At 37.8% G+C, this 12,729-nt stretch overlaps 1 protein-coding gene across 4 annotated transcripts in view; it reads left to right on the forward strand.

The window, feature by feature from the left end:
• LOC108436216 (collagen alpha-1(XXV) chain) overlaps window positions 1-12,729 on the forward strand; it is a 218,122-nt gene that overhangs the window by 167,168 nt on the left and 38,225 nt on the right. For all 4 annotated transcript variants that reach the window (XM_017712568.2, XM_037545797.1, XM_037545804.1 and 1 more), the window contains exons 12-14: window positions 2,667-2,711; window positions 3,314-3,340; window positions 5,577-5,621. In XM_017712568.2, the coding sequence (XP_017568057.1) occupies window positions 2,667-2,711; window positions 3,314-3,340; window positions 5,577-5,621 (117 nt within the window). The remainder of the gene's footprint in view (window positions 1-2,666; window positions 2,712-3,313; window positions 3,341-5,576; window positions 5,622-12,729) is intronic.

The raw sequence follows: 12,729 nt of genomic DNA on the forward strand, positions 1-12,729 counted from the left end.
GTCTTAAAGCTTAAAAAACAACCCATATCTAACAGGGGTTAAAAAGATTTCCTGTCTAACCTTTTCAGAGTTGGAAAAACTTTGGTAGATTAAGCTTTAGATCGTGGTCTGTTTCTTCAAGCCAGACTGAGCAGCAGCTCAGTATCATCAACAGAGTGAAACTCAACGCCATTGTGTCCTTTCAAAGGAAGCCCAAAGGCATCATTTTAGCTCAGGTCAGGAATTGCTGCAGCTCACAAGCTTGACTAAAAGAGTCCCAATAAAAAATACATATGCAAGTGTAACTAGTAGGCTGGCAGTAAGGCCAGAGGTAATCCTGGAATATGATGTTTCAGCAGAAAAAGCATTATATAACATTTCTCCTGGCCTCCATAATTTGCTTCCTTTGTCAACCAATTTCTATTTTAGCCATAATACTGAACTGTTGTTTATTATTTATCGAGGCTTCTATTTCCTTTAGCAAATTTTGGTATAACTGATCTAAGTTAGCTAAACCTGGCTAAGACAAATGCTACTGAAATGTTTTAAAGGGGCATTCTGGCCTAAAACTAGCATTTTATTATTTGTCATGCTATGTAATGTTGTATAGTTTAGCATAATATTCCCCATCCTTATTGTTTTGACAGAATTCACAATTTTACGTTTGTTTTTCCGCTGCTCTCCTAGTACAGTACCCATATAGTATGCAAATACGTCATACAACCAATGGCAACCCTCCAACTAATAGCAGTCCTCCCTACCGTGATAAAGAAATTCACTTATGTCCCACTGATATAGAGGTTAACAAATAAAGACATGATATTTAACTTCCTAGTAATTACATCAGGCTTCTTTCTGCTTTAAATCAACTATGGGGGGGAAGAATAAATAAATAATGGTATCCATCCTGAACTGCCTGTAGTTTTTTTTTTTAGTTTTTCCACATTTTTTCCCACCTTCAAGATACATCAGAAGAGGTTTTCCTAGTCTTCCTACTTAAAAATCTTTCTTCGAATACCCCTTTAATAAAATAAGCACCCTATATGTCACTTGCACTATGCAACACAGAGTGTACAGGATTTAAATAATTCAGACACAATCAGCATTTGGTTTTAAACATTTGGAGTCAGATTAAGTGATTAAAATTGCACATGCAGATGTTTTATGTATGCTCTTTACATAAAAGTACCAAAAACCTCCATTACAACAATACCGGCTAACATGTAAAAAATAAGGCCAAAGCTGCTTTCAGATGGGATGTCAGTGTTTTCTAAACAAAGTCCTTTCATGTGAAGATGCTCATTCACATCTGGCTTTGTGAGAGTGACCAAAAAATGAAAGAGAGAGAACATCTGACACACACCAGCTTTGTAATCTTCACAAGCATTTAAAAAGATATGAAAAGAGAAGTAGACTGTGCAGTAATAGGAAACAGAGAAAGACCATTTTCTGGTGGGAGTCATACTCACTTTGGAAACAACAAAAGGCTGAAAATCCTAATTCTGTGCCTGTGTTTGGCCTGTTGGGTGCCAGGCCTCATGAAATGGATCTCTGATGATATACTTTGTTGTTCTACAGCAAAAGAAAATACAGTACAGAAACTAATACATATGTACAGGTGTGGTTCAGTTAGATTATGTGAAAGGGAGCATTAAATTAGCAAGGCTTTATTTACATTTTGAAGCGTGACCATCAACAAAAAATAAGTATGTATAATTGTTTAAGCAAAATGCACGGCTACAGAACTTTTACACACTAATGTGAAAAGAAAGGGGAGCTCACTCAGCCAAATGTGCATGGAAAAAAAACTGAAATGAAAACAGACAGAGCTGAATGACTTAAGGAAGATGTCTAATTGTGATTTTTTCTGACCAATATTATGATTGCAGTTTAAAGGCAATTGTTTTCTTTAAAAAGGCTCCCCTTTTTTCACCAAGAAGACCAGCATGTCTTTTTTCCATCTTGAGACTTGAATGCTGAATATAGTGTACCAGAAAGCTAGTTCACTAGCTGTGTTATTACATCAAATTTCCCCACTTAAAACTTGTTGAATAATGCAAGATATCATTAAAATTGCAGCTTTTGCAGTTTAAAACTTTACTTTTTTTAAATTAAAATTTTGATATTAGACTGATTAATCATTTAGCCTTGCCTGTAGCTCATTAGCATGAATGTTGTTGGGTATTATTTGAAATCTGCAGACTCTGACACCACTGATGATTCCACTGATGTCTGTTTTTACTTTTGCTTTTTGGCACCTTTTGAAGAGTGTAATCAAGTGGAGCAAACATGCTCATGAGAAGCTTAATGACAGTTCTACTAAACTTTAATGTTTTGTTCTTCTGGCCATGCCTGGCTGCTTCTGATGTAGGTAAAACAGGCCTAAAAAATACAATTTTAGGCTGACGTTTAAAAAGGCTTAACTGAAAACAGCGTGGACTGTATGATTAATGGTGCAGTAATGGTAGCTATTCAAGTTAAACAAATGAAACGTGCAGAGAGTCTGAATGCTCATGAAGAAGCAAACCATTTTCTTTTTGTCCTTAAAAAGAATTGATGGACAATACCCAACCCCAAGTATGAGCCATCTCAAGTCATCTTATCTCCTGATACTGTTTTTGCCTAGAGGTTCATGGCCCCTGTGTATGGGTATTGAATGGGTCACTTGTTTGTTCTGTTGTTTGTAGGGGGAGGTGGGTATGCCAGGATTAGATGGAAAACCTGGTGCCAAGGTTTGTGGCCCATGATGTGCACAATTTCTCTCCAATCACGAGATCCATTCCGTTTCTCTAAATTTATTTGTTTATTTATTTTGGATTTCTATTTGGGCATGGATGTCATGTTGTGTCATCATTTTTTCACATGCAGTGTTTTTGAGCATCAAACCACCAGAGATTATGTTGACACGCACTTGAAAATGCATCAGATAAAATCACATCATTGTCGTTTCAGAAGAAATTGCAAGAATATAGATTGTAATCAACCTCGGTCCAAAATAATTTCATTCCACAGGATTTTCATACAGATAGTGATTTTGTTCATCAGTGCAAATATTTGTATCTCATTTCAAACACTGGTGACTGCCTTGTCTCTACACACCATGTCTTACTCTTGGTGTTTGGGTGTGAATGTTTATCTTAAACTGAGGCACTGAATTGGTTGTTCATTACTTTTGGGGTCATCTGTAGAAGGAGTAGCTGTAACATGAGCTTTGTTTCTTAATTGAATGCAAACTTAATCCCAGATATGATCTAACCAGGCTAGGTGATGTTTTTTCCTTTGCTTCAGCACTTTCTGAACATTCAACATGCACTGCTTTCCCCCCCTCCAACAGGGTGAAAAAGGAGAGCGGGGTGAAAAGGTAAAGCAATGTTTCTGCATTTATACTCTTGGCTAGATGTAAATATCTTCACTAAGAACAATGATGTCAACCTCTCTCTTCTTATTTAACATAGCAAATAAGTAATAATATAGATTAAGACATCATGTTACATGATGATAAAAGGTATAATGAACAGTGAAGGGCATAGGTGATTTTTTTTCTGGACCACTGCAAATACCATTAGACCAAACTCTAATGCTGGTCAGAGTGTAAGTGTGGTGTAAAATGCAGACTACAGCCACATTTTTTATGTGCTGCACTGATATTTGGATATGTTCTAATTTCAATGTGAAACTACGAGCTTGTCTAAATTATTCTGCAATGGTGGAACGACCCTGAATTTGGCCTAAATTCTACATACAGGCTTGCCAGTTTATTAGGTATACTAAGAATAATATATACCTACAGTACTCTGCAAAAGTAAGAGATCATTTATTTAATGTCTAGTCAAAACAACCATTCAGTTGTTGATATTTCAGTCAGGAAAAAGTACTAAATGTATTTAACAGAATAATATGAATATTTACACACAAGCCTCAATATTGAAATATAATATCAGATTTTTCAGTACATATTGCTTCCATTCTTCTCAGGAGACTTGCTTTCAGTTTTTCAAATAAATCTGCACGGATATTTTTCCACAACTCAGAAGTTCAGCCTTGGTTGTATTTTCTGCTTTTCACCATCCAAGTAACCACAAACACATTCAGTAATGTTGACGTCTGGACTCTGGGGTGGTCAGTCCATTGTTCTAAGAACAACAGTGGCTTCTTTGTTTGATTTGCAAATTTTCTTTTTTGTCTCTTATTTTTTGGTAACAGCTTTTCAACAGCTACACATCCTTTCAGACTCATAGTGTTAAGTTGTCTGCTCACAGTGGGAGGAATGGAAAGAAACACCTGTGGATTTTTTTCAGATCTGAAGCAACAGCGGAGCCCGAATTTCTCCTCTCTCTTAAAACTGAAAGCTTAGAGTATTGTTTTTCTGACAGTGGCAGGGTGGTGGTCTACCAGGCCTGAATGGTTCTTCTAATAATTTTTGGAACTCCAGTTCTGGAAAATTGCACTTTGACTTCCTTATGCAAATGGATTATCTAATATATCTGAACTGTCTCTTGAAAAATGAATAATCTGTACTTAATGACCATTTTAACTGGAAATGGTATCTGGCTTTTGCATAGTACAGTTACACTCATTGGCCAATTTATCAGAAGCACCTATATATACATATATACACACACAGACACACACACAAATTTATCAGTCCTATTCTACCTCATACATCAGCGGAAATGGACCACCATAGTACCACCAGTGGCTGGATATTATATGGATGGTGAACCATAGGGCTGTCAATATACCAAATAAACTTGCAACTCTGTATGAAGAAAAAAAGTACACCTTTCAACCAGAGGGGATCTAACCACAGACAAACATCTACCCTTCTTATACACTAATGGTTCCATTTGTCTGTCTCTGGTTGAAAAGAGAACATGTACAGTGGAGCTGAAGAGGTAGGAAGGGACTATGAGTCATTTTTGTTAATGCATTGGCACAGTTGGTCTCAGCAGCAGGACAGGCCACCTCAGTACAGATACATCCAAGACTGCACTTTCTGCCCAGCACTCTGCTCAAAATTAAGCATTGAAAATGTGGATTGGGGAATAGACTGTTGGCAGTACACTTTACTTGTGCTGTACCGCTATATATTTTTTTTTCCAGCAGTCAGCGTGATCTATCATAATGAAGGTCTGATGGCATAGAACCTACATATTTTCATCATAGCTTTCTCCAGCTAGCATCACTGCTTAAAGTAGAACTTATATCATCCCCATGTATTATAAAGCAATAACAAATACTGAAACCCAGTTGACATTATATTGTGCAGAAATATGTTTTAAAATAATGAAGCCATCACAGAGTGATTGCCATCTGCCTATTGATTAAATGTCAGGGATTTCAGACTTATAGAACATGAGCAAAGAAAGCATAGGCTGCTGCCAGTAGTCTGGCACTGAAAAACTGACAAAAGCTTGTGTGTTCAAATTCAGATTGTGCTAGCTTTTCATCTAGCATCTGAAGTCTGAATGTTGCTGTACAGCAATGATCGTGCTCTCAAACCAAATATGGAGGCCCAAAGGACATTGAAACTGAAATATAATATTACAATGTAATCCTGAGTGGTTTAATAATGTGAACTTTGTGTTTTCTCACAGGGTGACATGGGAGAAGAAGGCCAGAAAGGTGAAGTTGGTGAGAAGGTAAGCCTGTAAAAGGATATATCTGTGTAACCAATGAATTTCTTACATAAAAGAAACTACTATGACAGGAGGAAGAAAGCTCCAGACCAGTGGTATGTCAAAGTAGGCATAGGCAATATGGCAATACTTTATTGTAGTGTGATATATGCCACAACAACTTTTCTGAACATATCATGGATATGGTCAATACCTGCCAATTGAATGTTTCATGAAAAATGTTCATCCTGTTTAATTCAATTTAGTGTAGCACAGTATGTGAAACACTAAAAAATAATGTTGATATTTTTTATGTGGTTTTGCTGGTCAATTCTGTCTGTTCTAACTTATCACACCTCAGAAAAACTAAATATTGCTAATGTGTTATGCTCAGACATCTCAAAAAGAGTTTCTTTACAAACTCTAACTAGCTAATGAGTTTAAAAAGGGTTAGGCTACTGCCAAGAGCAGGTGTGTTCACATCCAAGCCATGAGACAGTCAGTAAGGTCATGTTGACTATGAGACTATGTACACAAATACCTTTTATAATGCCTTTATGTTGGCCATCTTGGGCAGTACACAAGTTGAAAAAGCTCTTTTGCACAACAATGTAAAGAAATAATTGAGTAATTTAATGATGTTAAAGCTGTATTCTGGCCTTTATTTAGCATTTAATTTTATCTGTCATCTTATTTAATATTCTGTATGATTGTATCCCTTAGCCTAATAAAGTCCACTGAATTTGTATCCTCTCACTTCAGTACCCAGTATGCAGTATGTACAACCCAAATTTCAATGAAGTTGGGATGTTGTGTAAAACATAAATAAAAACAGAATACGATGATTTGCAAATCCTTTTCAACCTATATTCAACTGAATACACTACAAAGATATTTAATGTTCAAACGGATAAACTTTATTGTTTTTTGCAAATATTCACTCATTTTGAACACCTGTTTGGAACATTCCACAGGTGAACAGGTTAATTGGAAACAGGTGTCATGATTGGGTATAAAGGGAGCATCCCTGAAAGGCTCAGTCGTTCACAAGCAAGGATGGGGCGAGGTTCACCACTGCATGAACAACTGTGTGAGCAAATAGTCCAACAGTTTAAGAACAATGTTTCTCAACGTGCAATTGCAAGGAATTTAGGGATTTCATCATCTACAGTCCATAATATCATCAAAAGATTCAGAGAATCTGGAGAAATCTCTGCAAGTAAGCAGCAAGGCAGAAAACCAACTTTGAATGCCCGTGACCTTCGATCCCTCAGGCAGTGCCGCCTAAAACCGACATCATTCTGTAACGGATATTACCACATGGGCTCAGGAACACTTCAGAAAACCACTGTCAGTGAACACAGTTCGTCGCTCCATCTACAAGTGCAAGTTAAAACTCTGCCATGCAAAGCGAAAGCCATATATCAACAACACCCAGAAACGCTGCCGGCTTCTCTGGGCCCGAGCTCATCTGAGATGGACTGACGCAATGTGGAAAAGTGTCCTGTGGTCTGACGAGTCCACATTTCAAATTGTTTTAGGAAATCATGGACGTCGTGTCCTCCGGGCCAAAGAGGAAAAGGACTGTCCGGATTGTTATCAGTGCAAAGTTCAAAAGCCAGCATCTCTGATGGTGTGGGGGTGTGTTAGTGCCCATGGCATGGGTAACTTGCACATCTGTGAAGGCACCATTAATGCTGAAAGGTACATACAGGTTTTGGAGCAACATATGCTGCCATCCAAGCAACGTCTTTTTCAGGGACGTCCCTGCTTATTTCAGCAAGACAATGCCAAGCCACATTCTGCATGTGTTACAACAGCGTGGCTTCATAGTAAAAGAGTGCGGGTACTTGACTGGCCTGCCTGCAGTCCAGATCTGTCTCCCATTGAAAATGTGTGGCGCATTATGAAGCGCAAAATATGACAACGGAGACTGTTGAGCAACTGAAGTTGTACATCAGGCAAGAATGGGAAAGAATTCCACCTACAAAGCTTCAACAATTAGTGTCCTCAGTTCCCAAATGCTTATTGAATGTTGTTAAAAGGAAAGGTGATGTAACACAGTGGTAAACACGCCTCTGTCCCAACTTCTTTGGAACGTGTTACAGGCATCGAATTCAAAATGTGAATATTTGCAAAAAACAATAAAGTTTATCTGTTTGAACATTAAACATCTTGTCTTTGTAATGTATTCAATTGAATATAGGTCGAAAAGGACTTGCAAATCATCGTATTCTGTTTTTATTTATGTTTTACACAACGTCCCAACTTCATTGGAATTGGGGTTGTACATACGTCATACAAGCATTAGAAATCCCCTCACAGCGATAAAGCGATAAAGAAATCCTGACTGCATAGCCACTGATGTAGATCCTATAATAAATACAGATGTTTGGATTCATAGCAAAAGATTATCTGGCTTCTTTCTGTGTTAGCCAGCTAGAGAGAAAACATAATTTCAAACAGCTCACCCTCAAATAACCACCCCAAAGCACTTTTTCAAAGGTTCTTTCTGCCTTCTAGATACATCACTAGTAGGAGGTTTTCTCACTCTAAAGATTTATGGTGCACCACTGCAGGAGGAATATATACATGTTTGACCGATGCAGAGATTGTTTATTTTCACATTTTGGTCTCTTTAATGACTCTTTCTTGCTTATAATATGGTACTTTACAAATCCCATTTGCCTTTTGACCCAGTTGTAAAATCACAAGCACTGAGAAGGTGGAGATACTTTGATTAATTGACTGTGTAACTGTGTCTTCAGTGTGTCTTTACCGATTTATGACATGTTGGAATACAACCATTCTGATAGGTTTAACTCTTATTCAAAGTGTATGTGGATACTGCGAACAAGAGAGAGAAGCATTGTAGGAAACAGTTCCGGGACCATTTCCATGCATGGAAAATGGCCCAAAAAAGAAAATAGGGCATGATAAAAATTTGTTGCTACAGAAAGACTTTGATCTCGTCTACCTAGCTGTAATAAAGTAGTCTAACCAAAGGGGATGAAATATGAATAAGGAAGTTGGTGTCATGGGAAATAAAATGCCTTACAGCTTTTCTCACCACACATGAAAAAGCTCCTCCTGTATTCCTGAATCTAGAAAACTGACAGAGAACCTATAAAGTTTCAGACTTTACTCAAGGCGTTCATGGCATACAGCCATATATATGTGAACTGTAACACAGCATTAGTGCCTGATTGTTTAAAACAAGACAATTGAAATCAGATGTAGTCAAATTCAAATGTAAATCATTTCAATTTCATAGAATTTGAAAGCGCCTGAAAGAAAAGGACATGCACCATTTACTATACGTATGTGTCTGAAAAAGAAGAAAGTCTCAAGAACAGGGAGAACCTTCCCTTTTCTACATGTTCATCACTTAATGACCTTGTTCTTATATGCAACGTTGGCATCATATGTCGTAAGCAGTGCAAATTGATTAGTATAGTCATTTTAAGTGTCATTCACCACTGACTAAGTGCAATGATGCATAAGTTCCAAGTTCAGTCTTTACTTTTAAAATGCACTCAGTCATGATTTGGAATTAGCCTAAAGTTTTCCATAAATTTTTGTAAATAGCTCATTGTGAGCTTTCTTCAACTGGATGCAGGTTCTCTTAACACATGAATCCTGGGGAAGGCTCAGATTTTTAGACCCAAGAAACAACAATGCAATCTGGTTTATAAAGGTAATTGCTGTGACAGCAGGGCAAAGCAGGGATGTAGAGATGGACCCTTCAGCAATATAGAAAACAGAATGACTCAATGAAAAGAATACTTATCTTGCCTGAGTTTTTGAGATTTGATGGATTTTGTGACTGGAAGTGGGTGAAACAGGTGGTATGAAATAATGGCTTTGTATTTGTTAACACTGAATTGCCACTCATGAGCAGTCTTAAAAGTGATGTTCTTTTAAAAAAGGTAACCATCATTATTTATGTTTCAAACTCGCATTCTGCATTAGTCTCTTTGGTGGGCACTTTTAAAAACTGCTTAGAGATGGATTTTTGATGGCAGGCTGTTTTAAAATCTGCTAGCTGGTGAATGCATAGGAAGGAAGAGAACTAGCATTAGTGCCATGAAGAATATTTTATTACATAGCAAATAATCATTACAATGGAGAGAATGAATTGCTAAAATGACAGAAGTCATTCATCAGATAGGACAAAAAGTTAGTAAGGTAGGTGGCTAGCTAGATACCTATACATGTCTGGACTTCTGTTCTCTGATTGAAAGGACAAAAACTTGTCTCAGGAATCGTTTGTAATGTTTGTAATTCTTGCTGGGTGTTGAAGTAAGAGAACACTGATGTATGAAAACAATATATAATTGTTACTTAATTATATGACACATCAAGTCGGAATTCCCTTTTAAGCCATTTCCAGCAAGAAATTGTACCAGCACATTGAAATTGCTGAACTTATACATCCTATATGCCATGACAATCCACAGAAAATCTCTCTCCTCATTCTGCTCATAAAACCTGAAATGTTTTCTTATTGCAATGTTTGTGTGTCAGTTGCTGGACATCATGAAAGCATTTCACCCTAGAGCAGATGCATGTTTTTCAGTACTTAAAACATTTACTTTTAAGGCTGATGTGTGTAAATATTTAACTGGGTGTGAAATTAACTGTGACTTGCAAAACAGCGCCAGCTCTCCTCACATGCTGCAATCTCAGAGGTGAAAAAGCCTTGTTTTGGTCAAAATAGTGCACAAGTAAACTCTCTAATTGCATTGCGAGAAGGTTCCTGAGGGGTGGAGGCTTGGCCAGTGGCACAGTCTCCAGGCAGTGCCTCACAATCTTGAGGTCAGAGCCTACCCAGTCATCTGGCAGCAGCCACTGTTGGTGCCATGCTTGCCTCTGAGCCACTGAGAACTTCTACAGCTCTACGTTCTCATGTTCTGCTCGCAGCAGTCATTAACGTCAAGCTGGAACAGTTTGAAACAGCAAAGGCACCAAAGTGGCACAGCTTAACTGTAGCAATAACTTTCACACTAACTAGCACTCATCACTGCTGTAGCTGAGCTTTTATGGCAAAAATTAGTCACCTTACTCATTCAATTACATATGGCCAGGCAACTGAGACACTCCAAAGTGCAGGCTGTTTCACCTGGCGCCTGCCTAGCTCAGGAGGAAAATGTAACAGAATGCTTCTTTAATTGACCCTTATACCTCAGTTTGTGTGCAGCTGTACAAGTTAGTGCTTTAATCAGATCTGAACTTTGGACTGCAGGCGACTAAAGTCAAAATGACAATTCTGTTCAAATTCAAACCAACCCACAGCATCAGGTTTTTAATCCAAACCTATCCCAAGGCCTGCAAAATTCTGCTGGAACTCATCCCAGACCTGACCACAACTGGAGACAGAATAAAAGTCCATATTGCTAATGACAGAGCCTGTTAAGTCACCAAGTTACTGACAGCTGACATCAAATTATCGATAAAAAAAATAAAATAAATAAACAAACAGATGAAAACGAGGTTTCAGTTCCATTTTAATAAAACAGTATCATCAGTCAACTTCCCAAATGCTTTTAGTCTGCAGTAATTCACATAGTAACAATTAACTTATAGTGCACTGTTCTCATTCAGGCCATGTGGATGTTGACAGGTCCAACAAGTCAGATCCAGCAAGTCAGATTAAAAATATAAAAGATAATATATAGGGAGAAAGAATACAGTGGGGAGAAACCTAAAGCAGGGATAAATTCAAGCCAAAATCCAGTAAGGGTGAGACACAATGTATGTAAAATCTGAACTCACTCCAAGCCTTACACTGTATGTGCTTTTTCAACATGCTCATATTAAAATAAAGGGTATTAATAAGGAGCTTTACAGCAGTAACGGCTTCTACTCTACTGGGACAGCTTTGCACTAGATGACGGAGCATTGTTGTGTGGATTTGATTGCATTCACACACAAGAGCAAGTCGGGTACGAATACTGGATGATCCGTTCTGGATCATAAACCACACTCCAACTAATCCCCATATTGAGCTCCATCAAAGTGGGCATGTGACCTCAGGTTCATGTGCAGTTGTTCCAGAGCATCCCACTGCATAAGAAATGCTTTTCTAAGGAGACTGTACAAGCTGTATTTATACAGTTGGACACTTGTACCAGTAATATGTGCAACTTAAAGTAGTTGACTTCACTAATTAGAAGAGCTGTCTTGATACTTTTGGACATACAGTGTATCTGAGAAATAATGTCCAAAAGTCATTCCCTGTCGGTTGTCAACAAACCTTTCGAGTTCTATTACAGGTTTTGGTGCCGACATTCCAGAAAATGCAACAGAGCTTGAAATGTTTGTCCAATTATGTTGAATTCCTGTATCTTCTGTTTGTGAACATATGCTGAAGTGGTCACCACCAAAGCTAAAGTCTTTCAGAATGTGTAGACCTTCTGTGTATGGCCAGTGGCCAGTGCTTTTGGGGCTGTTTTTCATTTTCTGAGCTGAAGCTCAAGCTTTGGTAAACCGTGAGTCAAGTATGCAATTTCTGATTCTCAGCCTGTCAGTTACTTTCAGACTTGGCTAATATTGCCTGGCAACAGCATAACGACATGCAGTTTCAAAAGTCAAATCTTGCTGATGGCTGCTGCAGTTCTGCTTTTCAATTGCTTCTGTACCTGCGCCTACCAAGCCTTATTGCTCTCAAATCAGAAGCTTTTGTGTTGCGAAGACAGTGAAAGTGAAAAGGCCTATTGACAATTTTCACTTAATTCATTGTTCATGTTTGACATTTGACATGTCCTGTCAGAATGCACAGTTAGTCTGATTAAAAAAAAAAAAAAAAAAAACACACACAAAACAAACAAACAAACAAAAAAAACATTCCTTACCACACCAGAACATTCCATTTTGCTGAAAAACACCAACAGCAATGAATGTAAGTGGTTTTCATTTGTCATCAGACCATCTTTGCAGGATCTCTGCTGGTCTCTTCTATCAATGGAAGTTTCCATTTGACAATCAAGAGAGAGACATTTTAATTAGGTCCAGATGTGATGAATAGTTACCGATATAAATGCTAGCCAAAAATCAACAGGTGCACAAGAGAATGCACTTTGATGTATGGTATTTAAAGTTTATACTGCTCAATAAAGCAAAAATGAGACAA

This window comes from Pygocentrus nattereri, chromosome 2, assembly GCF_015220715.1.
Source record: "Pygocentrus nattereri isolate fPygNat1 chromosome 2, fPygNat1.pri, whole genome shotgun sequence".
NCBI classification, from domain to species: domain Eukaryota; kingdom Metazoa; phylum Chordata; class Actinopteri; order Characiformes; family Serrasalmidae; genus Pygocentrus; species Pygocentrus nattereri.